The 24,825-nt window shown below is 37.1% G+C and overlaps 2 protein-coding genes and 1 long non-coding RNA gene across 4 annotated transcripts in view; 1 reads left to right on the forward strand and 2 right to left on the reverse strand.

Moving 5' to 3' along the window:
• Nucleotides 1–7,872, reverse strand: part of LOC130436476 (peroxidasin) — a 50,122-nt gene extending 42,250 nt beyond the window's left edge. Inside the window, exon 1 of the mRNA XM_056767131.1 lies at nucleotides 7,675–7,872. Coding sequence (XP_056623109.1) covers nucleotides 7,675–7,859 — 185 coding nt within the window. The 5' untranslated portion in view covers nucleotides 7,860–7,872. The remainder of the gene's footprint in view (nucleotides 1–7,674) is intronic.
• The window catches only part of LOC130436480 (uncharacterized), a 59,211-nt gene continuing 41,685 nt past the window's right edge, over nucleotides 7,300–24,825 (forward strand). Inside the window, exons 1-2 of the long non-coding RNA XR_008909090.1 lie at nucleotides 7,300–7,583; nucleotides 7,677–7,831. This is a non-coding gene — a long non-coding RNA (uncharacterized LOC130436480). The remainder of the gene's footprint in view (nucleotides 7,584–7,676; nucleotides 7,832–24,825) is intronic.
• Nucleotides 8,931–24,825, reverse strand: part of myt1lb (myelin transcription factor 1-like, b) — a 79,947-nt gene continuing 64,052 nt past the window's right edge. Inside the window, exons 12-21 of one of the 2 annotated variants that reach the window (XM_056767134.1) lie at nucleotides 18,718–18,839; nucleotides 18,248–18,316; nucleotides 17,218–17,280; nucleotides 16,940–17,023; nucleotides 16,498–16,719; nucleotides 16,092–16,183; nucleotides 15,662–15,765; nucleotides 14,974–15,021; nucleotides 14,283–14,342; nucleotides 8,931–13,042 (exon numbers count right to left, since the gene is read on the reverse strand). In XM_056767134.1, the coding sequence (XP_056623112.1) occupies nucleotides 12,902–13,042; nucleotides 14,283–14,342; nucleotides 14,974–15,021; nucleotides 15,662–15,765; nucleotides 16,092–16,183; nucleotides 16,498–16,719; nucleotides 16,940–17,023; nucleotides 17,218–17,280; nucleotides 18,248–18,316; nucleotides 18,718–18,839 (1,005 nt within the window). In that variant the 3' untranslated portion in view covers nucleotides 8,931–12,901. The remainder of the gene's footprint in view (nucleotides 13,043–14,282; nucleotides 14,343–14,973; nucleotides 15,022–15,661; nucleotides 15,766–16,091; nucleotides 16,184–16,497; nucleotides 16,720–16,939; nucleotides 17,024–17,217; nucleotides 17,281–18,247; nucleotides 18,317–18,717; nucleotides 18,840–24,825) is intronic. The other variant, XM_056767135.1, reaches the window with a different exon arrangement.

Here is a 24,825-nt window from a genome sequence, read left to right on the forward strand (position 1 = left end):
TTATTGCTCTCTGCAAAAAAACCTTAAACCATCACCATAGCAGAGCCTCGGCCATAAAAAAAACTAACTGTCCTGTAATTTTGAGCTTATTAGTTATTACACTGTGCTCAGGTTGTTTATTGGAGAACTAACTTTAATGGTTCACAATCTATAACCGTTAGGTAAATGTAATGTTGCCAGGTCTCAATAAGTAGCATGATCATGCCTCGTCACAAATTTTGTGTTATGCTTGTAAACATGACTACAAAACCACAATAAATGTTTAATGGTATAAAGTTGCTGATTCCTTAGATCATGCACATAGACCAATGTTATCGGTCTCTCTAGTTACTATGCTAGGCACTATTACCATAGCAAGTTGAGTAAGTTAGTGATTGCACCTATTTCACAAAGCCTGGTCGCGAGCGTCTTTCCGAAAACACATTCTTATCCTCCAAGGCAAGGTTTAGATTTTTGTAACATTTTCAAGAAAGATCCTAAGGGATTAACAATGCACATTTATTTTCACAGCCTTCCTTGATCATATTTACCTAGAGTATGCATTGAGCACAACTGTATCTCTTTTATGTTGCATGACCAAAAGCAAATGTTGACGACAGTCTAAAGAGATGCATCAACAGCTGTTGTGTGAATGAGCCTTCAGGTGTTCGACACTTTATATTCATAAGATAATCATCTAATTGAGGAGTCACAGTACAGTGGTCTTTATTTATGGGGCGTAAGAAGGCCACTGCCAGAGGGGGAAGTATCTTGCTGTGTCAACCAAACAGCGACATCTGCTGAAGGACACAATGCTTCATTTTCACGTGAACATGCCAGCTGAAGATAATGAGGAAAATACACTGCTTCCTTTGCCAAGTGCATTCCAAACATTTACACAATGGCACGCAAATGCCCTGTTCACTCCAAAGTCTAAACTCCATGGGCTCCGCCCTTCAAAGGAGTAGGGACTAGGAATGATGACTATATTTGGAATGTTGCCCGTGACGGTTCGGCATGAATACACATACTGTTAAACTCCTGTTATTTATATTTAAAGGAGTCATGAATTAAGACATCAATTTTAGCCCAAGCTTTTTTATATAAGAGGGAATCGTTTTCAAGGGAACATCCTGTAAGAGTCAGAACTGAAAACGCCCTTTTTACTGAAATTACAACTGTTATTGACACCAGGCCCAGAGAACGGCAGGTCCTGGAATGCACCTATCTATCACATCATAAATAGGTTGAACACCGCCTCCACAGAAGAATATCAACGACTACTTCTCTAGCCCCGACCTCTGGTTCGTAGGGTTGGGCCGATAGAGGATGACATTGTCCATCGCTGATGGCTGACAGCAATCACAATGTTGGGCTGGCATCTTGGTTCCCCTGCATGACATAATTTTCATCATCAGGAGGTTCTGCGGCCATCCACACATCCCATATGCGGACAGGACGAAAAATGTTGACTGCCGAGTCCAGAGCAGGACATTCTGTGGTCAAGTATGATTTTTAAAGCTGCGAAACCCATGCGTGAGACTTGACAGACGAAGAAAGTGAAAGCAAACAGTGAATCGTATTAACGCGCTAACGCTATGTGCATTTTAACTTGTCAATGATGACCTGAACTGTGCGCGTCCACGATGGCAGCGGGAAACATCAATGATGCGTGACCCGTGCAGTTAGCTAAACACACACACAGCCTACACTGGTGGGCTCAAGATCTTCTCATCTTTCCACATGAAATAACAATTGGAAGAAATTCAAAATGCGCAGGTCGTACATGCGCAAATACTTGTTAAAAAAAGAATGTTGTCTTGAAAACTGGTTGTAAAATGCAATTTGGTGGTAGTCTGGAGCCCTGATATAATTGTTTTCAATGTTTTGGCAGATGGCCATCTAACAAACTGATATAACCCTGCTCCCACGCACCGCCCCCCGATGTCATCGTAGATTAACGATGTTTCACTGTAGGCAACGTTCGATGCCAATTTGGTAGACATCGCCCTACCCTACTGGCTTGTGCATGACAGTACTGAAGTAACACAAGTTGCATGGAACCAGATAGAGCGAGCAAGCAATGCCGTTAAAGATCGCAAAATAGTCCGTGCCTGGTTTTCGAAGAACACATAAACAGCATAACGCTGCATAACCTTCCTTCGAATTCCGACATTAGTAATGTGGGTTGAAGTTTATTTTTAAAGACGTTACAGTTCATGTGGGTAAAACATTGAACTTTGATTCCTTTGTGAACAAGGCACAGTTCGAAGCTCGATTTGCGGAGAGACTAAAATTAAAAACCAATGCTGCGCAGTCAATATTGGATCCGATAGGAATGGCGCAGCAATCTTTTGTCAGTAAAACATATTTGTACTATGCGTCACTATTGCTTCGTTAGAGATTGCTTGATATGCTCTTCTAGGCCTATTCGAATAGGATTAGTATTACCTGGGGACCTCTAGTCATTTGGAATAATTGCAGAGGTTGTCTGTGAACCATGAGAATCGGCCATGTCTGTAATATGTAAAGTCAAAATTCCCCCGCAAATGACCAACCATATTTTGACTGCAGTATTTATTATCTACTGCTTGCGAAAAATGGAGGCTGTTTTGAAATGTTTTGATATTATTTCAGGTGCTGGGTGATATCCATAAGTTCCCTGCCAACACTGTCGTTTTGGACCGGACTCCCAGGAGTCTCCGGTTTGTTTATTTATCATGGAAACTCTTGTAACATTTGAGACCTGCAATCACGGTGATCTTCTGTCAAGTTCACGATCACAGGTCTCAAATGCTGACAGGTAGTGTCATATAGCATTAAACACCATACAACTATAGGCTATACAAACAACATTACGCAAAGCCTTGCCATCACATCCGGGAATTAAGTCAGTAAATTTGAGTAAAATCACAGGCTTCACTTATCCCGTGCGAATGCGCCCCATGAAATACATATGTGAGGAGGTAATTTCTAAATCACACAAGGTCCCCAGAAAATACTAATCCCGTGCCAGTAGAGCTAATGTGTAACCTAATGTTTCGTGTCGGACCAAATTCACAAAAGGCTTCAACTAAGTTTACTACGCAAATGGGCTATCCAATCATAGCAGTGGGCGTTTACTTCCAAGTCTTAAATGCGGGACGCCGGGTAGAAAATGTCCTTTTACTTATTGATTTTCATGTTTTTGAAAGTAAAAACCATGCGAACGTTGTATGTAGACTAGAGATGCGCGGATGAGCTAAAATGTCAACTGCATCCGCTGCTTCAAATAAATTTTCCACCCGCCACCCGCCCGCACGTAAAATTTTCTCTAAAATAGATATCCGCAACCGGCCCGGACCCGATCATCACTTTAATTGCTCAGTAAATTTTCTAGCACTGTCCTTGTCTGTAAATGCTTAAATCTAATCTTTCGATTTAGCACACACATGATGTAGCAGTCTTATCGCTTTCATATACATACAGTGCGTCACAGTAGTTGCATATTACAAACCCAGCACTATACAGCGCTAAAACGCTCCCACACGGTACTTTTCTTTCCTACCTTTTGTCTTGTTTTTAATTCTCCCTTTTTAAATTTCTCTCGTATCTGTTTTGCCTCCTACGATGGCGTTTAAGTGCCACGTTAAAAATAAAACCAAATTCTCTAAATGTTACGACAATAAAGTCGAAATGTTACGAGAATAAAGTCGAAATATTACGAGAATAAAGTCTAAATGTTTCGAGAATAAAGTCGAAATGTTTTTCGAGAATAAAGTCTAAATGTTTCGAGAATAAAGTTGAAATGTTACGAGAATAAAGTCTAAATGTTTCGACAATAATTTAAAATGTTTCGAGAATAAAGTCGAAATGTTTCGAGAATAAACTCGTCGTAAAACATATTTTGACGTGAATACTGTATTTTAAGAGTTTAAGTTATGTTTAAGCACGTCATCTGAACCAATGAATTAGTTCTAATTCTACGGAAGCCTTGCAAACACCATCAGTAATTTTTAAAACCTCTTTAGTTCACATTTGTACATTTTTATAAATCCTTAAGGATTGTGGCTTTTATAAACTTGATGCAACCAGATTTTTGAACATTAGGTAATCAAGCATTGTTTTAATATTTCAATGTTTGTATTCTATTTCAATATTTCAATGTTTGCTTCAGTTTATCATTTGAATCCATATGCCACAACGCGTTGGGACCCCCGCTGAAGTACTTTATCCAAATCCTCCACATCCATTGTTTCTAGCAATTCTGTGATTTTTCTCAAAATATTACGAGTTTAATCTCGTATCACTACGAGTTTATTCTCGTAACATTTCGACCTTATTCTCGTAACATTTCAAATTCATTCTCGAAATCTTGGATTTTTTAAATTTTTAGCGTGGCACTAAAACACCGTCGTAGCCTCCTTTTCTGCATTTCTTTTAAATTACTGCAAATTAGCACCTGATTAAAAATGCATTTAAAACATATTCGTATTTTTTGAGAAATTTTGTTAATATTGTATATGATATTATCGACCCGCGACCCACCCGCAATTAATCAGAATCTATTTTTTTATTACCCGACCCACCCGACCATCCGCAGCGACCGCGGATTTAACCGCCATCCGCGCATCACTAATGTAGACCACATTCAACAGTATAAAACAATAAACAAGGCCAGTTTATGACACCTTTAAAGGGATAGTTTGCATGTCATTTCACACCTGTATCACTGTTTTTATATTCGAGAACACAAAAGAAGATATTTTGAATTACACTGGTAACCAAACAACATTGGACCCCATGAAAGTCACAGGAATTGAAAGGCATGAGGATGAATGAAAAGATGATTTTCTTTTTTGGGTGAACACAATGCACATTTGTTCATATTTATTGTACAACAATGTCAAACCTCCCTCTTTTGTATTACACAATACTTGGATGGAGAGAGGGGCAGTTTACTGGAAAGACAAAGATTGACAGCAACAGCCAAACAGAATGGATTTGTGCTGGACAATATTTCAAGCAGCAAGTTCCCAAGACTAAACTTCTGTTGAGGTCTGAGTTTCACTACTATAACATGATTGTCAAAAAAAGGTCAATATGACACAGTATTGTTCTTGATGATGTTTTTCAGGTTATTATTTTGTATCATTTCCCTTGATATTACAAATGAAGCTAACTTTCTAATAATAGTAACTTTGTGCTGTGTTCAAACAGTCAGCTGGCTCTTTAGGAGCACACATCACTCACTCCATCTGCCCCCTAAAACTGACTCACATAAGGACCAGGTGACTGTCTTAGAACCAGACAACACTACAATATTAATAAAACATATGCATGTGAAGTTTCCTGGTTAGTTTCCCATATGCTTTACGCCACACTTCTCTCAGACACAATGAAAGGTCATAAATAACTATACACCAGTCGACTGAATTAACTCATATCTGATCTCTGATCAGTTAATCACAGAGATGGGTGCACTGGATGGGTGAGCGGCTGTCTTGCAGACAGATGTGCGGTTAACAGAGAACGCTCATCCAGTTTGAGTCACTCGTTTGTAATCAGGCACAAATCTGAATGGAGGTCTCTGTCTGTTAGCACAGATGCATTGTGGGTCTGGAAACAAATGCACACGACTTGTCACACGGGGCTATTAAAACCAGCAGGGGAATGTATTGCAAATTTAGTGCAATTTGGGCTGTCTTATCCTGTATAGATGCCAGTTCTGAATGTTGTGCCTATGCACTACAAACAGACTAGTACAGCATTAACACAGAGACCCTCATAAAAGAGTCCATTAAACAAGCCACTGAAAAGGGCATTCATCAGTCACAACAATGATGTTACTGTTGCATTTACATCAAAGCCATGAATCTTTACACTCTAACCTCAAGGTGATATATAGCCTAGACTAGTAAAACGGAGGGAAATCTGTGTTTGTCCAATAATGCACCATTTCTGCTCTACCTATAAATACCTCTATCTTTATCTTTTTTACAAGTTTATAAGATAACAGTTACACTTTTCAACAGAACATCTTTAGAACACAACCATAACCACTGGAAACATTTCTTATGGTATCACACATGCACACTAGCTGCGTTCCCATCACCCTTCAAAATGCGCATATTGAAAATAAGCCCAATGTAAACACGTCAATGTCGCATAACTCCCATGTATCGCAAAATTCATGTTTTTCAGACAAAACGATAAAGGAATATTTTGCAAAACTACAATAGAAACACTTTTTGTCGTATTTAAAAGTCACATGGCATCCAGAAAGGACAAATGATCATTAGGTGTATGTTTTGGCAGAACATTTGGAAAGATCAGGAATTCACATTAAGTAATATCTTATATATGATGGCCCAAATGGAGGAAAACGAGTGAGTGCAGTATGGAGATTTATTTGGAACCGTGAGGTGATATGAAAATATATAAGGATTCAGGAAACATATACAATCTTTCATCACAGTAGGTGGCACTATGCACTAAAGCTGCCATAAAACCTACAAAAATAAGTATGGCCAGAAATGACTTATCGCGAGACGAAACAAAACACACTTTAATCGCATAATATCATTTAATGGAAAGCAGTCATTCTGCAATCTTTTTTAATGGACATTTAGCAATTATCGCTTAAGTTTTGCACAAATCTGTAATGGAAACCTGGCTATTGTATGTATGTACACATATAGTAATGATAAACTTATCTAGACTAGTGACAACTACCATTTGAAAATAATAGGATCCTCATTGTAGCACCCGGCATTTAGTCCAGGACATTTTTTGGCATTATAGTTGCAGGCAGCTGAGCATTTAGGCCATTATACGTTATTATTTTATGGATACCATGGTTTCATTCCAAAAGAGCTCACAAATATAGACAGACCGAAAGCACCTTTAGGCATAATGTTGCTAGACATTTTGGAAATTATACGAACTAAAATGTTTGTCATCATAGTTTGCTTTGAGCATTTAAAAGTCACTGTACTGGAAATTAACTATTGTTTTACTATAGTTTAGTATAACTAACTGTACTAACCAAGCAAATTATCAATACAATGGTTTTACAACAAATACCATGGTAAATTGTTATAGTGGTGAGACCATAAACTTGTGGTCCCCTTAGTTTTACTACAAATACCATAACAATATCATTTCGTGACCATACTGTACTTTGCATTTTGGTCATTAAAGCTGCTTCCTGTTCGTTTTTTGTGTGAAGTAGTTTAATACGTGTCTATGATGCCAAAAATGGTGTCTATGTAGTAAGCTCCATAGCTTTTAGTAAACATTCACTGTGTCCGTGAAACAAAGAGTCGTTCGAATGTTAAAACGTAAATAAGCGCAGACATCGAGAAACTAGGCGTTGCGCAGACCAAGCAGCCTATTACATTTCAGTATCGCGAGAGCAAGTCGAAACGAGTTAATTCGAACAGCTCTCGCGATAGATTAGTATTATACGCCGGTCGATCTGCGCAACGGCGCTTGAGATCCCCAACAATAAAAAAAGAGCAAGTAAACCTTATAACTGCACCTCAAAAACATCTGTTCTCAGTCAATAACCGGCGAGCAACAAACCATAAACTAGAACAATATCAACGACAACGCACTCTGAGGTAAAGTCATGAGCAACTTTATCGATTCAACGCCCAACAATACAGCTATGAACTGTCTTTCCCTCAGAGAAATAACGGCTCTTGTACTTACAGGATGGTGGTCTGAGGGAGAACCGCTGGTACAGTTTCCAGGTTTAAATGCATACATCTGACAGTGGTACGAAAACACAAACAGCGGCTCGGACAAGACAGCACCGGGTTCGGGCCACTGCTAAGGAGAAACACGCAGAGTACACTCAAAAAGCACGGTAAGTTTCGGACAGTCCGCAGCGCCATGACCAGCAGTGAGCCGTGAGAAGAGTGTGTGGAGGATTTTCTGCAGTCCGCTGTAAAGTAGGGCAGTGTTACAACATAAAAGACCAATCACAGCCTTCTCAATCATGTTCAAGATAAAAGCCCAGCCTACTAAACTTTCGCCTACTGCATACTTTAAAGTACGCGACTTAACGTCCTACTGCAAACTAATTAGTATTTCTCAATTTTTAAATGCTTTACTTAAGGATACAAGTTGTTATGACTTAAATGAAAGTTTGTGATTTTTGCTTTAAATTTCGCAGTGATGGGTGAGACAGAAATCTAATTTAAAAGTGAAACAATATTATTTTCTTGCACTAATGGCAATTTTAATGCGTTAGCTTTATAAAAGTCTCTGAGACGTCTCTAAAATCAAGACATATCAATGTATTTTTAGTTTATTAATGCAGGGTAATTTTGTCTTGCTTGTGGATGCTTATGTTAAGAGCACGGAGAAGCTGGAAATAAAAGAAAGTGTATTATTACATTTATGCATTTGGCAGATGCTTTTATTTCATGTAACCACAGTGCATGTAAGCTATAGCCTGCATTTCTCAATCAGTATGAGTGTTTCCTGGGGATCAAACCCACAACCATTGCACTGCTAACACATGCCACCAGTTATAAATATATTATAAATGCTTTTGCTTCTCAAGCGAATATTTCTTATGTTAGGGATGGTAAGACTATGTTGGAAAAAAGACAGTAAACCTAACTAAGAAAATGTTAATTAATAATATATATATAATTAAGCCAAATGTTCCCACAAAGTGTAAGTTTGTGACCAGAGGGCGCTGTTCAGTCATTTCTCTGGAACATTACTTTTTAGTGGATCTTGTGCTGATCTGGTCTTGGACTCGACACACTCTGGACTTGATTTGTGATCTTGACTACAAATTTACAGATTTTCTTTCTCAGTAAAGCACCTACAATCAAAGTTCTTTTGTGGTCAAAACGCATGTTTACTCAGGTCTGTGGCAACACCATTTGTCTTTATTTAGAGTATGATGTGTCAACATCCAGCATGACAAATATTGTACAAATTTCACAATTTAAAAATGACAAAATCACAGCAACTTGTGATCTCACACGTTTATAGTAAAATCAAAATGTCAACAAATTCATGCTGTGTCGTACAAAAATAAATCAAACTCCAGTTCCACACCGAGCACGATAGTTCATACAAAATCTTCTCTTCATTGATGATTAAACAGTTCACTCGAAATGAAGAATTTCAGATGAACTCATGAATTTACAATAATTTATATGAAAATTCGGCATTATAACACGTGACATCTTTTGTTACCTTGGGTAATTCGTCACAGATATACATTTTTAAAAACAATATTATGCACCAACAGTAAATATGCTGAATATTTGTGCTTCAATTTCCGTTTCCATGACTTAGATGATGACCATTTATTAGAAACCGATACTATCTAATTCTTCTTTGAAAGCATAACTATATCGGCAAAAAGCGGTTCTGAGCGATTCTGTGCAGTCATGAATAATGGGGCCCTATAAAGGACAGATTAGATCCGGTGAAAGTCAAGCACCTTCGCATTAGCTCTCAATAAGGTATTCACAAAGTTTCTACAGTTATTAGTACAATGGAAGTCAGGGGCGCGTATTTCGGCAACAACCCCAAACCCTTCTTCAGACTTATCGGGAGATTTTTCCGCATTCACTTAAACTCTTTATTTTTGATTGACTACTCTTACATGACTGTACAGTGATTAGACATAAAGTGCTGCTGGGGATTATTTTGTTATGATATAGAGCATACTAAAATGAACTAGCATCATATTTTAAAAATTCACACGAAAGATATTGTCCTGTCAAATCCCTGTAATCTCTCCTGAAACTGCTGAACGTCCGTCATTACGCTTCGAAACGTGTGCCAAAGAGACACCTGAAGATTGCACATCAAGCAAAGGTTGGATAAATCTCTCGGACAAGTGCAAATTGTCTTCTGGCACAAAAGTGGGGGACAAAAACCCTGTAGGTCCTGCTGTCATTGTCTTTATATTCTTAACAGATCCCTTCTGTTTCCATACAAACACCATAAGCGTCCCTGTGCAGCGCTATACGGAACACAATGAAACTCTCTCAACTTAAAGTCTGTGTTTTCTTTCTTTTAAAACATTTGTATTAAAAGATTTCTATAAAAATCAATCATTTACATAGAGTAAAAAGTTTCTGTAGCTTCCACTGTTTACAAACACGAAATTGCATATACCCAAACTGCTGTCCACCACGTAGAGTGCATCTCTTTTTTTACACACATGGTTGAGTCATATATTGCTGAGACTGATTCTGATTACTGTTAAGCAGGTACCAAATAAAACTGCATTTGAAGGTAATGTATAGAGTGATTAAGAGAGCTATTGCCATTACATTAATGCAGATTCAATGACAATGCTTTTCCGTCAAATAAACAAACATTTTCTTGATTGTTAGAAACAGGATTTACACTGTTGAATGTCCTTCTCTGTGATGTTTAAAATTGACTCTTTGCGCAATCTTTTGGGACGCAAGAATCGGCAGACTGGTAGTATAACACTGTATGGGAAAATGTGGATTTTGGCAGGCAAATATGGGTGTTTTTTACATAAAAATGAAGGAAGTAATATATAAGCGATATGACAGATCCTCTTTACATTGCTGAGCCAAAAGACATGAAGTATTTTGTATGCAAAACCCGGAAGCGAGAAAGCGTCTTAATATTTTAATTTTTAGTTTTATTTTATGACATAAAACACACCAATTATAACCGGTTTGTGATTTGTAAAGCCCTATCGAGTCTTAAAAACGGCTGTTGATAACATGTTGCTATAAGCGACTACTTTCTGTGGCGGGGACGTTAGACGTCATATAAAGCTCACAAATAATGCAACATTGGCACAAATCTCTTGAAAAAGAAGATGTGGATTCATTCACGGAATAAAGTTTGAAGTTGTCGGAGGCTTGTTGGTGGTGACGTCGATATCGAGCGACCTTAAGTGTAGTCTGTTTATAGCATGATGTTGGCTTTTTACTTTTGTCGATTGTATTTCGGCTTCAAAAGCAACACATTTTGGGTTAATTTGTAAAGATTATCTTGATAGTCAAAACTTGTAAACATCATAAACCTTTGTTAATCACAGAACTTATTCTTTGAGATCTTCCTAAAGTCTATGGGAAAAATAAATAGGCTCTCGGTCGAGGGAACCAGCGTAGCACTTATTTCCGGGTTAGCCTACAACAATACGTCGTCTCTGAGCCACTCAATCAGTTTGCCGACCCAGGCGTCGCAAAAGCTCACCGGCCCTATCTCGTGCAACTAGCCCATTAAACACTTCTATAGGGAGTCCATGATCATTGCTCTTCATAACATTTTTTGTTACATTTAATGCTGTTAATAAAAACACATTATTTTTTCAAGGAGCAGAAAACATTGTTTTTATAAAATAGCTACTTCTTTGAATTCTTGCAATGGTTAGGTGATGTGTGTAATGCGACAATAATTTTCAAGCAGATTATTGAAATGCTCTCCCGAATGATCTCACCATTAGCCTCGCTGCGTCTGGCTGGTTGGGCCGCTCAAACAAACAGAGCAATGTTTTGTAAATGTAATGAATGTAAAAATATATGGCAAATCAACCTTCGAATGGTTTACTCACAGGTGACTCTTAAACTTAAAGTTAAACTGATGTAGCAGTGGTTCTTAATCCTGATCTTGGGGACCCATAACACTGCACATTCTGAAAGTCTCTTTTGATCAAAATTCTGATGTTTTTCCAGTTGATGATTGATAAAATGTTGACAGCCAATCAAAATCTATATACCACCAGGCAAAACAAATATTTTACATTTTAAATGATTATTATGTGTGTTTAATCGTATGTTTCTTTTGATTGTTTCTTGATGTTTGACCTCTCAAATTTCATGCATGATTCCTGTTTCTTGCTCTACATTTTTGGAATTTAAGGGAAGGGAATGTTTCAGTGCACTGGAAGAATTAAGTAAATAAGTAAAAGTTTATAGTGTTGTACCATTTGTATAACCATGATTTACTGCTGTACTAATACCAATGTTAAACTACGGTTACTGTAGCAAACCCATGATCCCTTTGTGGTCATTTATGGTTTCATTTGTACTCCTGACTAGTACTAAGGGCTGTTTACTGCCCTGGCTCACACCCTGGAGGTGTCACAAAATGCTAATGCCCCGTTCAGACTACAAGCGACATGATCCCATTCATTTCAATAGAGAGCTGGCAACTTCCGGCGATACAAGCAGTAGAAACCATTGGCAACGGGATGGGGCAAGTCTAGCGACAAAATTGAGAAATGTTTAACTTAATGCAAATTAAAAGCGACTTTTGGGAGCGACAACCAATAGGAGTGAAGATGATTGCTAACATGATTCTTCTTCTCTCAGCTCCTGCAGTGAGCGTCACCATTAGTGGGAACGCCCACTAGTGACCTAAACGCCAACCGCTGGCGACTTGCAGTGACAAGTCGCTTGTAATCTAAACTGGCCCTAAATGTTCAGCGCTCTGGGTCCCTAGAACCTGGATTAAGAATCGCTGTATTTTGTATTTAGCATCATATTTTGTTATAAGTATAGCGTAAAGTAACAAAAAACCACACACCTCTCACTACAGTCTGCAATCCTCTCTGAGCAAGCATGAAAAAGAATGTATATTCAGTAATGGTTGCATTACTTTTCAGAAATATACACTGAAAGGTGCATTAATGAGCAGCAAGAAAGATTCACTTCACAATACGTAAATCCATATGAAAACCGTACAAAATGAGAATATTTTCAAAAAACTATTCTGCCGATCGGTATTTTTTTAAGCAAGGCCAAAAAGAAAGGTCCAAAGAAAACGATGTTTAGTCAGAATAACACTTTTCTCAAGGACTTATGCATTTAACACTGACACACAGCATGAGGCATCCCATGTTTTTTTTTCTGGAAATGTCTTTTGTCCCCTGTATTCCTTCAGTTTAGAAAAGCGCCGTTCATTAGCGGAGGAGCTACACTTGAATGCCTTGTACTGCTTGTTTGATGTTTTCCAGAAGGGCTTTGTTCTCCGGGCACTGATACTGCTCTTGATTTGAGTACATGTCCGTTAATGTGGTGACATACGCATCAAAGTTCTCTTCACTCATTGGCTCCTGTGGAATAGAAGGTAGTTGTATTAGTTTAAATTCAAAATGAAGTAATGGTAATAATGACATAAAAATTTGGGTTGTGTGGCAAAAATGTATTTTGTATTTCACTTTTATTTTCTTAATGCAAATTCAGTTAGGATAATTTATAATAAAATTTTTGGATGTTGACAAGGCATGAATTGTATTTTTTTAATATAACAGTACAGTTTGTAATATTTTACCTGTTAATTACTCATAAAGATGAAATTATTTGAAGAGGTCATTTGCAAAAACACAACAAGTTTTTTACCCTGCATTCCAAGTAGTATCAGACAAACTGCACAGTTGGGTTATTTTGATCAAGTAACACAATAAAACACAATAAAAACATGATTTTTGAAAGGAAATTGCAGATGGACTCCACTCCATTTAAAAAAAACTAGGTTAAATTGGATGTGAGGTACAGTCTTACCAGTGTGACACTGTCCCAGCAAAGCCTGCAGGATAGTAACTTATTATGGGTAAGAAAAAAGTATGATGACTTTTGTGGGCTGACAAGGACTTTTATTTTATCGGGCCTGCCCATAAGAGGGGTAAGGTTGGCGATTTTAGGTGAGGGTTTCTTTTTTGTTGAGGTGGCATGTTTTCGTTAGTGTCAGCTCTGGATCAAATGACGCATCTCTGAGGAACATGAGCTGGGGAATAACTTGTTTTTGAGGGGCCATAAGTCAGTGGATTATAGTTTTTCTCTTTTGGGTACATTGGATCTATTTTTTCCCCATTTACCCGCTTTCCATGTCTTATCAGAAAAGGACCGAGACGACCTACTGATAAGTACTTAGATTATTTTTTCCTCTTCTTTTTCCTTGCCTGTGGATTAAGTTACTGGGAGCTGCATCTGATGCTTCAATTGAAGAACTGTTGTGCATGGGACTATGTTTGTTTGAGTCTTTATATGTCAATAATCTTGTTGTTGTTTGATATTATTGTAAGACCGGCAAGTAGAAGGTAACAATTTGGTCAAACTCTTCCCGTGATACTAATTAAACCCTTAGGTTCAGAGTTGTTTTTGTTATACCATCTTATAAAACTAATTTAAAGGGTAAGACTTTTTTTACAGCATTCTTTTTATGTACATGTACCAAATCTAAAACCAATCCTAAACCAAAGCCTAAACTCATGTATTCATTATCATTACTTAATGAAAGTGTAACGATTCACAGTGAATTAAAAGCAATAATAAAGTGTGAAATAAAGCTCTTACTCTCTGATGCAGCTGTAAACAGCTGTTATTTCTAATGGCATCTTTGTGAAGTGATGATTTCTGAAGGGGAATGCAAAGATCTGTTATCAGACCATATATAACATGTTCAAAAAATTACCTGGGCACTTCTGTATTTACAACTGAATCGAAACATGTGGATTTAATGACTTATTTTTCATTTATTTTCCATTTTATAACCGTATCAGATGTGCTGACTTCACATAAATAAATTATATAAAATCTGTTGGCATTTCATTCAACAACAGTTCATTTTATACAACTTTACTTATTAGTGTAGTTGTATAAAAGTAAAGTATACATAAATGACTGTTGTTGTTATTATTATTAATGCTTAGTTTTAGTATTAATTCCTGAATAATAAATGCATAATATATGCTTAAAGATATGCCTTATATGCTTAAAGCACTGGGTGGGGGCTACTTTTTGGGGGGGTCCTGACTTGGCTTTGTAAACAGCCTTGCACATGTGAAAATTGAATCTATCACTTTTCACCTTTGTTCTAGTTTAATATGAGCCAGTCCAGAAGTTTAACGGCACATGAATAGGCTGGTATCTTATCTTCTGTCTCTTTGGGGTTGTGGCCCTCACCATATGAGGTAACTGGACATTAGCTAAACGGTCTAGTGAATGGCTGAGGTTGGCCAGCTCATGCAGCATGCTGTTTAATCACCTTGTTTTCTTCCTCTATGGACTTCATATTCGACTCCATTGTGGTAATCTGCAGGACATGAATCGGCAGACATGTTAATTGTATTGTAATAAAGAACCTAACACTTATGTGTTATCTTGAATGTTTTGACTGACAGGTCAGTGAAATGTGGAATGATGTTAAACAGTTGATAACTGAGCAGAAATATCCTAAACTTATTTTAAACTCAGCTCAAAGCACACTCGGCACATTTACACTGTAAGGCCGAGTCTGGTCGCAAAAAATCACGAAATGTGGAGATAAGGATAGCAGCGATATACAGAATTGATATTTGACACGTCTTGTTTATTCTTCCACCTGTTTATATTCACTGGCTCTATTATAAATACAATTATATAAAAATCATGTTTTTTTGTATTATTCCAATTAGTTGCATTTCAACTGCAGTTGGATTGTTTTGATTTTAGCCATAATAAGTAAAAAATTACAGCTAACTAACACAATAAGAACATAACATAATTAAAACATGCTTTTTCAATTTTGCATGTAAATAGAAACTATACTGCGGCAAAAAACGTAAATAATTAAAAAGTTGGTTGACAATGTAAGTGTGGCTTTTCGAGTATGAGAGTCATGGTCCATTCATTAGTTAATACAAAATTGTTGAGACTTCATGTTTACACCGAAAGTTCTGAAATAATTTATTTACCTGTGTTCTAAGTTTGATCATATCCGCCTCCACCTGTGAATTCGATTCATTTAAATCTGTAATATCTTCTTCCAGCTGTTTAACATCTGTATCACTGTCTAAACCTGAAGTGAAAACAGCCAAAACACAATGACATCAACTTTTGCAAATACATGACAGTACCGTACAAAACACTTTCAAATTCCTTTCAAAAGTGCTACTACATAAAAAAAGCCTATTAAATGCTAGTCAAATCCTTAAATGGAATCACTTTGTTAGAACATTTTGTTCTTGAACCCCTGGTTGTTCACAAGGGAATTGCAGGGGGGTTGTGAGGTACGATGTGTCTCCCAGTGCACATTCAAGTTGTTTCTATTACTAATGCAGATCATACATGTCTAAATATTTTGGTTAAATGAAACCACAACGGCACATAGATTGAATCTAATACCGTTGCTTGACTGCTGTTTAATTGTGAGCATCTCCACTCTTGACAGTCTTGCTTTCTTCATGGCCGCTGTGGCTCGTGGACAACCAGAGAGACTGTAACAACGACACACACAACATGAATTATTCACAAAAAGCTCATTGAACTGTTCTGTGCCCACAGAAACGACAAATGCATAGTCATAACACTTTTTGTGCACAAGGGGGCACTCTTGCATCAGTGTTAAATGGTGTCATTCAATCAATGCTACTACTTGTGTCATTTATTTATTGTACGTTAAACATACAATAATACATAAAAACAATGCATAATGCATGGGATCTTATGGTAAAAAGTAAGCTGAATAATTTTTGTTTATATATGAAACCACGAATATTGTTTTTTTCTAGTAGTGATATACTAAACAAACCTTCTGTGGGTGAGGAAACTGCCACTGACATGTCCGGATCCATCACATCCTGGAGTGGGACACGACATCCCGTCTGCTTTACCAGCTTTCCACGTAAACTGGGAGCCACTGATATATCCGTCTTTCTGTCGTTTGGCTGCTAAAGGGCAGCCTGACGCACTGCGGTGTGACGCGTATTTCCCTGTTATGTGTCCCTGGCCGTCGCAGCCGGGCACTGGACACCTGGAAACATAAACCGTTTCATTTCACCTCTGTTGAGCTCGATTCAAGCTATTTTCATAACAGATCAAGCACCCTCAGTTGTAATTGTAAAAGTGTGGTTAATGAAGCGGCTGTCTCTTGTAAATAGGTTGGATTGGAATCTTGGAGTCTTGTAACAAATATTGTTGCACAGGTAGTGTCATTTTACAACAAAAATTAGGAATTCATTGGTGGACTTTACCTGATTGGCTCTTGGTCTTCTTTGTCCTCTTTGCTGTGTGGTATCTTTATTCCGCTCTTTCGCGCCCGTGGACATCCTGACAAACTGAGGACATACACACAATTACACACATACACGTCTCACACAGCACGTCCTCACTCCATCCATGCCATGCATTGCACTTTACCTCCATTAACACAATTCAACCCAGTGAACTCTAATGACCCATCTATAACACATATAAATCTTCTGTCTATATAGTGAATATATTGTGTTCTGGTATAGAATTGGTCCTTTACCTTCTGTGTGAAGCGTAGTTGCCAGTGATATGTCCCGAGCCGTCACAGCCCGGGGTCAAGCACCTGGGACAGAAATGCATGCTGTTACTGCCCAGCGTGAGTAGACTTAGTCATTCTGATTGCTCTCGATAAATATTTTTTAAGTTAAATAAACTAGTATTTTTTAGTATTATAATATTTCAAAAGCTTGAACATTATTTATTTCGAAATACTTTTTATATGTAGCATTTATTTCAATTTAAAATATAATAGAAATATTCTTGAAATGTAATGCTTTGAATTTTCAAAGATTTTTCATATTTGAGGAGGTAAGATCACCAACGTCTTTATGACCACATGGGTTTAAAGATGTTTTCTTCAGTATTGTATTCAATATTTTATATCAGTTATTATACTGTATATTTTTATAGTTTTGTCAAATATTGACTTATTATAAATAAATGACATTTGCTAGTTAAGGCCTATTAGCCATCGTTACTGTCTTAATTTCAAAACATTCTGAATTTAAAGAGACAGTGCACCCAAAAATAAAAAATTCTCTTATGATTTACTCACCCTCAAGTTGTTCCAAATATGTATAAAATGTCTGTGTTCTGATGAACACAGAGAAAGATATTTTTAAGAATGCTTTTAACCAAACAGTTCTTGGGCACTATTGACTACCATAGAAGAAAAATGAGAACTGGTTGTTCTCCCACATTCTTCAAAATACCTTATTTTGGGTTCAACAGAACAAAGAAATTTATAAAGCAATGTATTTCTACTATGGTAGATAATGGTGGCCAAGAACTGTTTGGTTACAGGCATTCTCCCAAATATCTTACAATTTAAATTTTTGGGTGAACTGTTAGCACAAAACATATTTTAAAAGAAAATTGCAACAGAATCTTAACAAAAATGTGTGTGTAGTTACAGTCCTGGTACATTGAGCTTGAGGTGGGATTTTTTTTCTAATTGTAACAATGGCACAAATAGAAACAAATGGCACAGTTCGCCGAGAAGTACACAAAATAACTCAGTTCACCCTTACTTGAGTTCTTGTGAGTTGGTGGCCATCATACTCCGAATGCTTTTATCTGCTAAAGGACAACCTGAAAGGCTAAAAGATTATGCAGGTGCATGTTAGTGAAACAAAACTTTGGCCAGACAATGTCATAAAACCCAACCAAAATAGTTTTATATTTATGCCCATGCATTAGATGAACTCTGATTGGGTGGGTTATAGCAATGTTTTAGTTTTTTTTTCTCAATTCGACTTCATTGTTTCCAGTTTATCTTCACTGTGTGAAGATAACTGTGTGTTGTGAATCACATCACATCCTAAAGCAAAGCTGAGCATGAACCGCTCAAATGAGAGTAGCACACTAGCTTTTGGTGTTCTGACTCCAGATGAACCGAACAGATCATGTGGCATGCAGTAGTGCAGAGCTCTAAAACACAAGAAGAAAACAAGAAGAGGCTGGGAGAGAGCGCAAGGCTTCAGGAATGAAGATGACTTACGTTATCAGATCCTTCTTGCTTTCTTTGCAAGGTGGAAATTTCAGCTTGGGACTGGGAATATTGACATCTGATGTGTACGCACTGTCTTCTAAAATGTCATGGAAGGGATCCAGATCATCAGACTGTAAGAGCAAAAAGAGAGAGAGCAAGATATCTGTTAGAATTTTCGTGTTTTCCATTTAAAGCTGCTGTTAAGTCCAGACCTTTCACCGTCAGTGTGAATGTCTGGCTATGTGACACTAATCATAGCAAGACCCTTGCTAATATATATCATTGCTTGTTAATTTAATATATGACCATTTATACTGATCAGCCGCAGGAAAAATTGAAGACCACTTCAAAATGATAAAAAAATCAGAATGTACTAGTGTACTAGTGAATGTACAACAGATCACAAAGTTCACGGATCGGATCATTTTCGGATCAGCTTATGAAAATGCTCATCAAATTTTAAACAATGGAAATATGTATAATGAATAAATATGAAATTAACGTGCAATAGTAAACAGCTGAAAAATGGATCTTGATCCGTTTCACCACTAGAAGGTAAAATGATGTTTTTTGTTTAATTCTGTGAACTAGGGAAAATTTCTCCCAAATTCCCAAATAAATATTGTTCTTCATTTGTAAAACTGTAATTTTTGTGGCTGTATAGGGAGGAGCGATTTAACACACAAGCTTGCCTAGGCTGCAGCCTAGGAGCCTCACGTGTTAAGGGGCCCCTGATTGGCCAGATTTTTTCATTTTATTTTAAATTTACTTGAGCACAAACACAAAAAAGACTCTCATTGACCCATAAGATATACAACAAAATAAGCCAGTGATTGGATAGATGTGACATGTGGGTCAGCTGCTGGTAAAATCATGTCAATCATTTTCACTTACGTCACTGCTATTGTCAGAAAGAAAGTACAATAGTGGAGCACAAAAATGGGAAATACAAAGAAAGGTTAAAAGACCAACATGACCGTGAAAGCAGCAGGAGGATAGCTTGCATCGGCTAACATTGGTACGGGATCCTTAGCTGTTGCAGCAGCTAGCTCATCATGTCATCATGAATATTTCAGGGAGTTATTCCACATTTTTAATAACGGGTTTGTTTTATAAACAGTTTATGTAATGCACAGAGGTGTGTGTCTCAGTAAAGATCTACCGAGGCGTTTTTTCGCATATAATGTTACTTGTGTAAAACTGCAGCTTTCTCTTTTTTTTCTGCCAGCTCTCTAGCTCCTGGTGTCTGCCGTTGCTAAGCAACCCAAAATCTCTTTATTTCACCTCTGTTAAAAAAAACGGCAGGTAAATATGAGTATATAAATGGACAACTTTCTAAGTTATTAAAAAATTATATTGCATAAAAGTGATTTGATTGGGTCACTTCCTCAGATATGATCAAAGGCAATTATGTTTAAAGGGGGCTGTGTCAAAGCGTGACAGGGTCTTTTACAAAACACACAGTTTATCAAACAATGTGATTTAGTTACTTAGTAATTATTTTAGTTTAGTTATTTTATGTTTTTGGGATAGAGGTAAACCTTAAAAATTATCCATTCACAGGTGTAATAACAGTATAGGTCTACAGGAAATACGTTTTTTCCGAGATTGCAAGCATTTCTCACATCATTAACAACAAAACCAGTGTTCCTTCATTTTCCCAGGCACACATAAAGTCTTTAATTTACAGTGTTCCCTAAACCCAATCTGTATGTAAATGACAATGCCAAAAACATCAAACCTTCAGAGCTCAAACAGCAGATCATGTGAGAATGAATCTGTCAATCATGCAAAATCACTTTTCTATTTCAACAAATCGCTTTATAACAGCAGCATTTACAGAGAGACGTCACTGCTGTGAAACAATAAAGAAAGACTGCAGACATACTGAATGCAGCAACAGCACAGGATGAAGTCATTTGATGCTCTGTGATGTTATACACTAGATGGCGCTGTGGTGATGTGACAGTACACGAGTTTATGTGTGTGTGTGTGTGTGTGTGTGTGATGCCTTTCACGTTTCAGGTTATAAAGCCCTTCTCAGCAGCACCTGAAACATTTGAGGGCACAAATATAATATTTCTGCTCTCCTTCAACCCTCAGCACACCAGCAGCACAGAGGATAAGAGATAAAATAATAAAAAATAAATGTCACAGTATGGAGAGACAGAGAGAGAGAGAGGGCCATATGCAAATTTGATACACATTATTATTGTTTATATTATCAAACCTCTTAACACTGTGAAAAACAGCAGCATCTGGCTTAATTTTATATCTTAACAATTACAATTTTTCATCTGGTTAAAGGGATATGATCATTTACTCCCTCAGGTTGGTTCAAACCTATATACATTTCTTTGGTTTATTAAACACAAAGAAAGATATTTGTAAGAATGTTACCTGTTTTATTTTTTTGTGCCATCATCAAATACCATAGTAGGAAATAAATATTGCATTTCTTGTTCTGTTGAACACAAAGTGAGATATTTTGAAGAATTTAAGGCATGACATGAGGGTGAGCAAAAGATGATAGAATTTTCATTTTTGGGTGTACTATTCCCAAATAATATTAATTAATATTATTAAATTAACACCATTCGAAAGAAATATTCCTGCCTTATAAAGTAATAATTTGTGTGTGTGTGTGTGTGTCAATATTTAAGCACTTGATAAGGAACGCATGCGTTAATGCAGTAATTTGATTGGCCAAGCAGTGTTGCACAAGTGCTCATGTTAAAGGTATAGTTCACCAAGAAATTAAGATTCTGTCATCATTTACTCACATTCATGTCATTTTAAACCTGAATCAGAACACAATAGAAGATATTCTGTAGGACGTTGGTAGCCAAACATCATTGGCCCTATTGAATTTCGTTGTATGGACACAAAACCATTGAGACATTTCTCAAAATATCTTCTTTTGTGTTCCACAGAAGAAAGAGTCAGATACTGGTTAAATGACAGGAGGGTGAATAAATGATAACAGAATTTTTACTTGGGGGGGGTAAACTATCCTTTTAATTTAGCAGTGGCTTCCAGCACTAAATATAGTCACTGTCATTAATGTGATAATACTTAAATGTTTGAGTGTGAATGGTGTCAGACCATCCACCATTTATGATAAAACTCAACAGAGAGAGTGCGAGCGAGAGAGAGAGAGAAAGAGAGAGAGAGAGAGATATCACTTCTCACTTTTATCTTGTCTCTTTCTCTCTTTCTGTCTCTGTAGGTCTTTCTCTCTTCTCAGTGTGATCTGGCTTGCATACAAAATCTTAAGCTGCTCACTGCTGTTGTGGCTGAGAATGTGTGTGTGAGTCTTTGCCACACAGGGACCAAATTTTCCCCAAAACAGTTTACACTAAAAAAAAATGTTTTTATGTTGGTGTGCTGGACGGCCAAAATATCCTAATATATAATAAAACCGACACCGGACTTGTTGTCGTCAGTTTTTTAAAATGGTGAAACATTATTTTGAATCTAAAAGTCTATTAGATGTCCTTCTCACCAATATAGTTAAAAGGGTACAGAAAAATGAAAATTCTGTCTTTAATTACTCACTCTCATAAGATCTTTGTTAAAGGTCATAAAGTGAAGCCTGAACTCCTGTTGTCACATAGACTGTTTTAACAATGTTATTACTACCTTTCTGTGACTTGAAGGTGATTGTTGAGTTGCTGTCTGTGGGGGGTCAGAAAGCTCTTGAACTTTATCAAAACTATCTTCATTTGTGTTTTAAAGATGAACGGAGGTCTCATGGTTGTGGAATGAGGGTGATAAATTAACGGCAGATTTGTGATCCTTCTGTGAACTATCTCTTTAAGGTGTGTTTGAGTATGAATGTGTATTCACATATAAACCATAATCAATAATCTGAAGCAGTGAATTTGAGGACCATTCACACTAAAACACACACAAGCATTCGCTTTTTGGTATCATTGCAGGCACTTACCATAGACTTCTATCGTTTTTTGATGGACATTTTCTATCCCCTACACCTAAGCACACCCCTAAACTAAATCCTCAGAAACTGTTTTGCACTTTTCCATTTTCAAAAAAATATTGAAAGCTCAATTTCAAGCATATGCACACCAAACAAAGAAGAGATGATTAAAGAAAGAAGTAGATGGATATTTAGTACAATTGATATTAATAATAGCTCAGTAACATCCTGAAGTTAGCGTGTGTGTGCGTGAGCAATCACATCTCATAAGTGAGACGAGGGATGAGGAAGATGTCCCAGCCTGCAGTCACGCTGACCTCTGTTACTACGGTAAAGTGACAGCGTGGGCAAGAGGTCACCTCCCATGGACCCACTTCCTGCTGTCACCCCAGTCTAAAGCTGCTGCATTAAGAGAGAGAGAGAGAGAGAGACCTGGAATTGTTGGGGATACTACAGAACTAATTTTCTTTTCAATCTCATACCAAGTACTGTACAATCAGTATCAGATATATCAAAAGCAAATTATATTGATCCTTCATTTTTACTGTGAGTTTTAGAGAAAGTTGATAATATAAAAAAAACTTCCGAAGACTTCTGAAGTCCATGGGCTAGGTGGATTGTTGTGTATTAAGAGTTTTGCTCCCCAGTGGTATCTAAAGCTGGACATTACATATATAAAAAAATATTTTATATAATATAATAAATAAATATAAATTGAATGCAGCATTAGACTGTTTATTTGGCCTAGAAGCAGTAAGTCTAGAATGAGTCTGCAGTTTACGTTATAAGATGTTGAAAAAACATAAACACTGACCACATTTAAACTATTTAAACTGTACCTCACGTACATCATAAAGACTTTGATTTAGGCTCTTCAAGACATGCATTTTCAACGTGTGACAAGTAAAAAGACGTATTTTAGACGTATCTTCACTTATGTGGGTTCTTGTGTCATGAAATGACATTTGGTATTTAATTAATTCAAATAAATAATATTCAACTACATAAAGTACTCTTTTTTACTATCCAAAGTATTACAATTGTGAGAATTATACTATAAACCACAGATTTTAAAGTTAGACTTTGAATTTTGATGTAAATTGCACTATTGCACACATATATTACACAAAGTATTTAGTTTAATTAAATCAAAAGTAACTATAATTAAATTACAGAAAAATAAGAGTAATCCCTTACTTTACTTTTTCAAGGGAAAAGTAATTAAATTACGCTAACTAATTACTTAGTAACTAATTACAACCAAAACTGTGTTGACTTACCGCAAGGAGTTCATGTCTGGCATCTTTCAACACCAATAACACTTCTTTTGTGTTGTCCTGCATATTGCCTTAATTAATTGTGTTTCATAATAAATATAAAAGTATATTTTAATCCATGTTTCTCTTAACTTGGTCCACTTCTTTAAAATAATGTGTTGCAGTGCATTCTGGGATTGCCTTATTCGTTAAGGATAGAATAAAACCTTTTTTGCTGCGGCAAAATGTTTTTACGTACCTTCTGAAAACAGGCTTTTGTGGAGCCCATCTACGATGCTTTAAAACGCTGTCTAGCTGGGCACCTTACTAGGTTTTATTGTTTATATATCCGAGTTATAAATCCTTCTATAGGGAACATTTGACATACTGCTATATACATATAGTGTTTAAATATAGAAGCGATTCGATGAAGATCTCGTGGGATCTCTGTCAGCTTGGCCTCAGTCATACTTAACGAGCAGAGAGACGACGAGAGACTGCACAGAGCTACTGACATCTGTGGGTGGAGGCAGGACGAGAAGAGATGGAGACGCAGCATCATACACCCCTGCGTCTGTGACAGAAGGAGATGAGTTTAGCTGCGGGCCAGCTCTGCCTCAGCCTGTCCTCCACTGCAGAATGACAGTACATGAAGAGAGAGGGAGAGAGAGAGACTTCTCCTGCTTGGGGCGCCTCCATGTTTCCACACCACATGTTATCTGCTCTTTTTTCCTGCATCTTCCTAAATTTCAACCTCAGCATCACTTCACCAAACATCTAACTGTAGATTAGTCTTCATGGGTCCACATAGATCTGAAAACCCGAGATTTGTCCCGAGCGGGTTTGGATCTAAACGCTTCACGGGTGCCTCGGACACGGGTCGGGTATAATATTAGTGTCTTCGGGTCTAGGGTTATTTAA

This window comes from Triplophysa dalaica, chromosome 15, assembly GCF_015846415.1.
Source record: "Triplophysa dalaica isolate WHDGS20190420 chromosome 15, ASM1584641v1, whole genome shotgun sequence".
NCBI classification, from domain to species: Eukaryota; Metazoa; Chordata; class Actinopteri; order Cypriniformes; family Nemacheilidae; genus Triplophysa; species Triplophysa dalaica.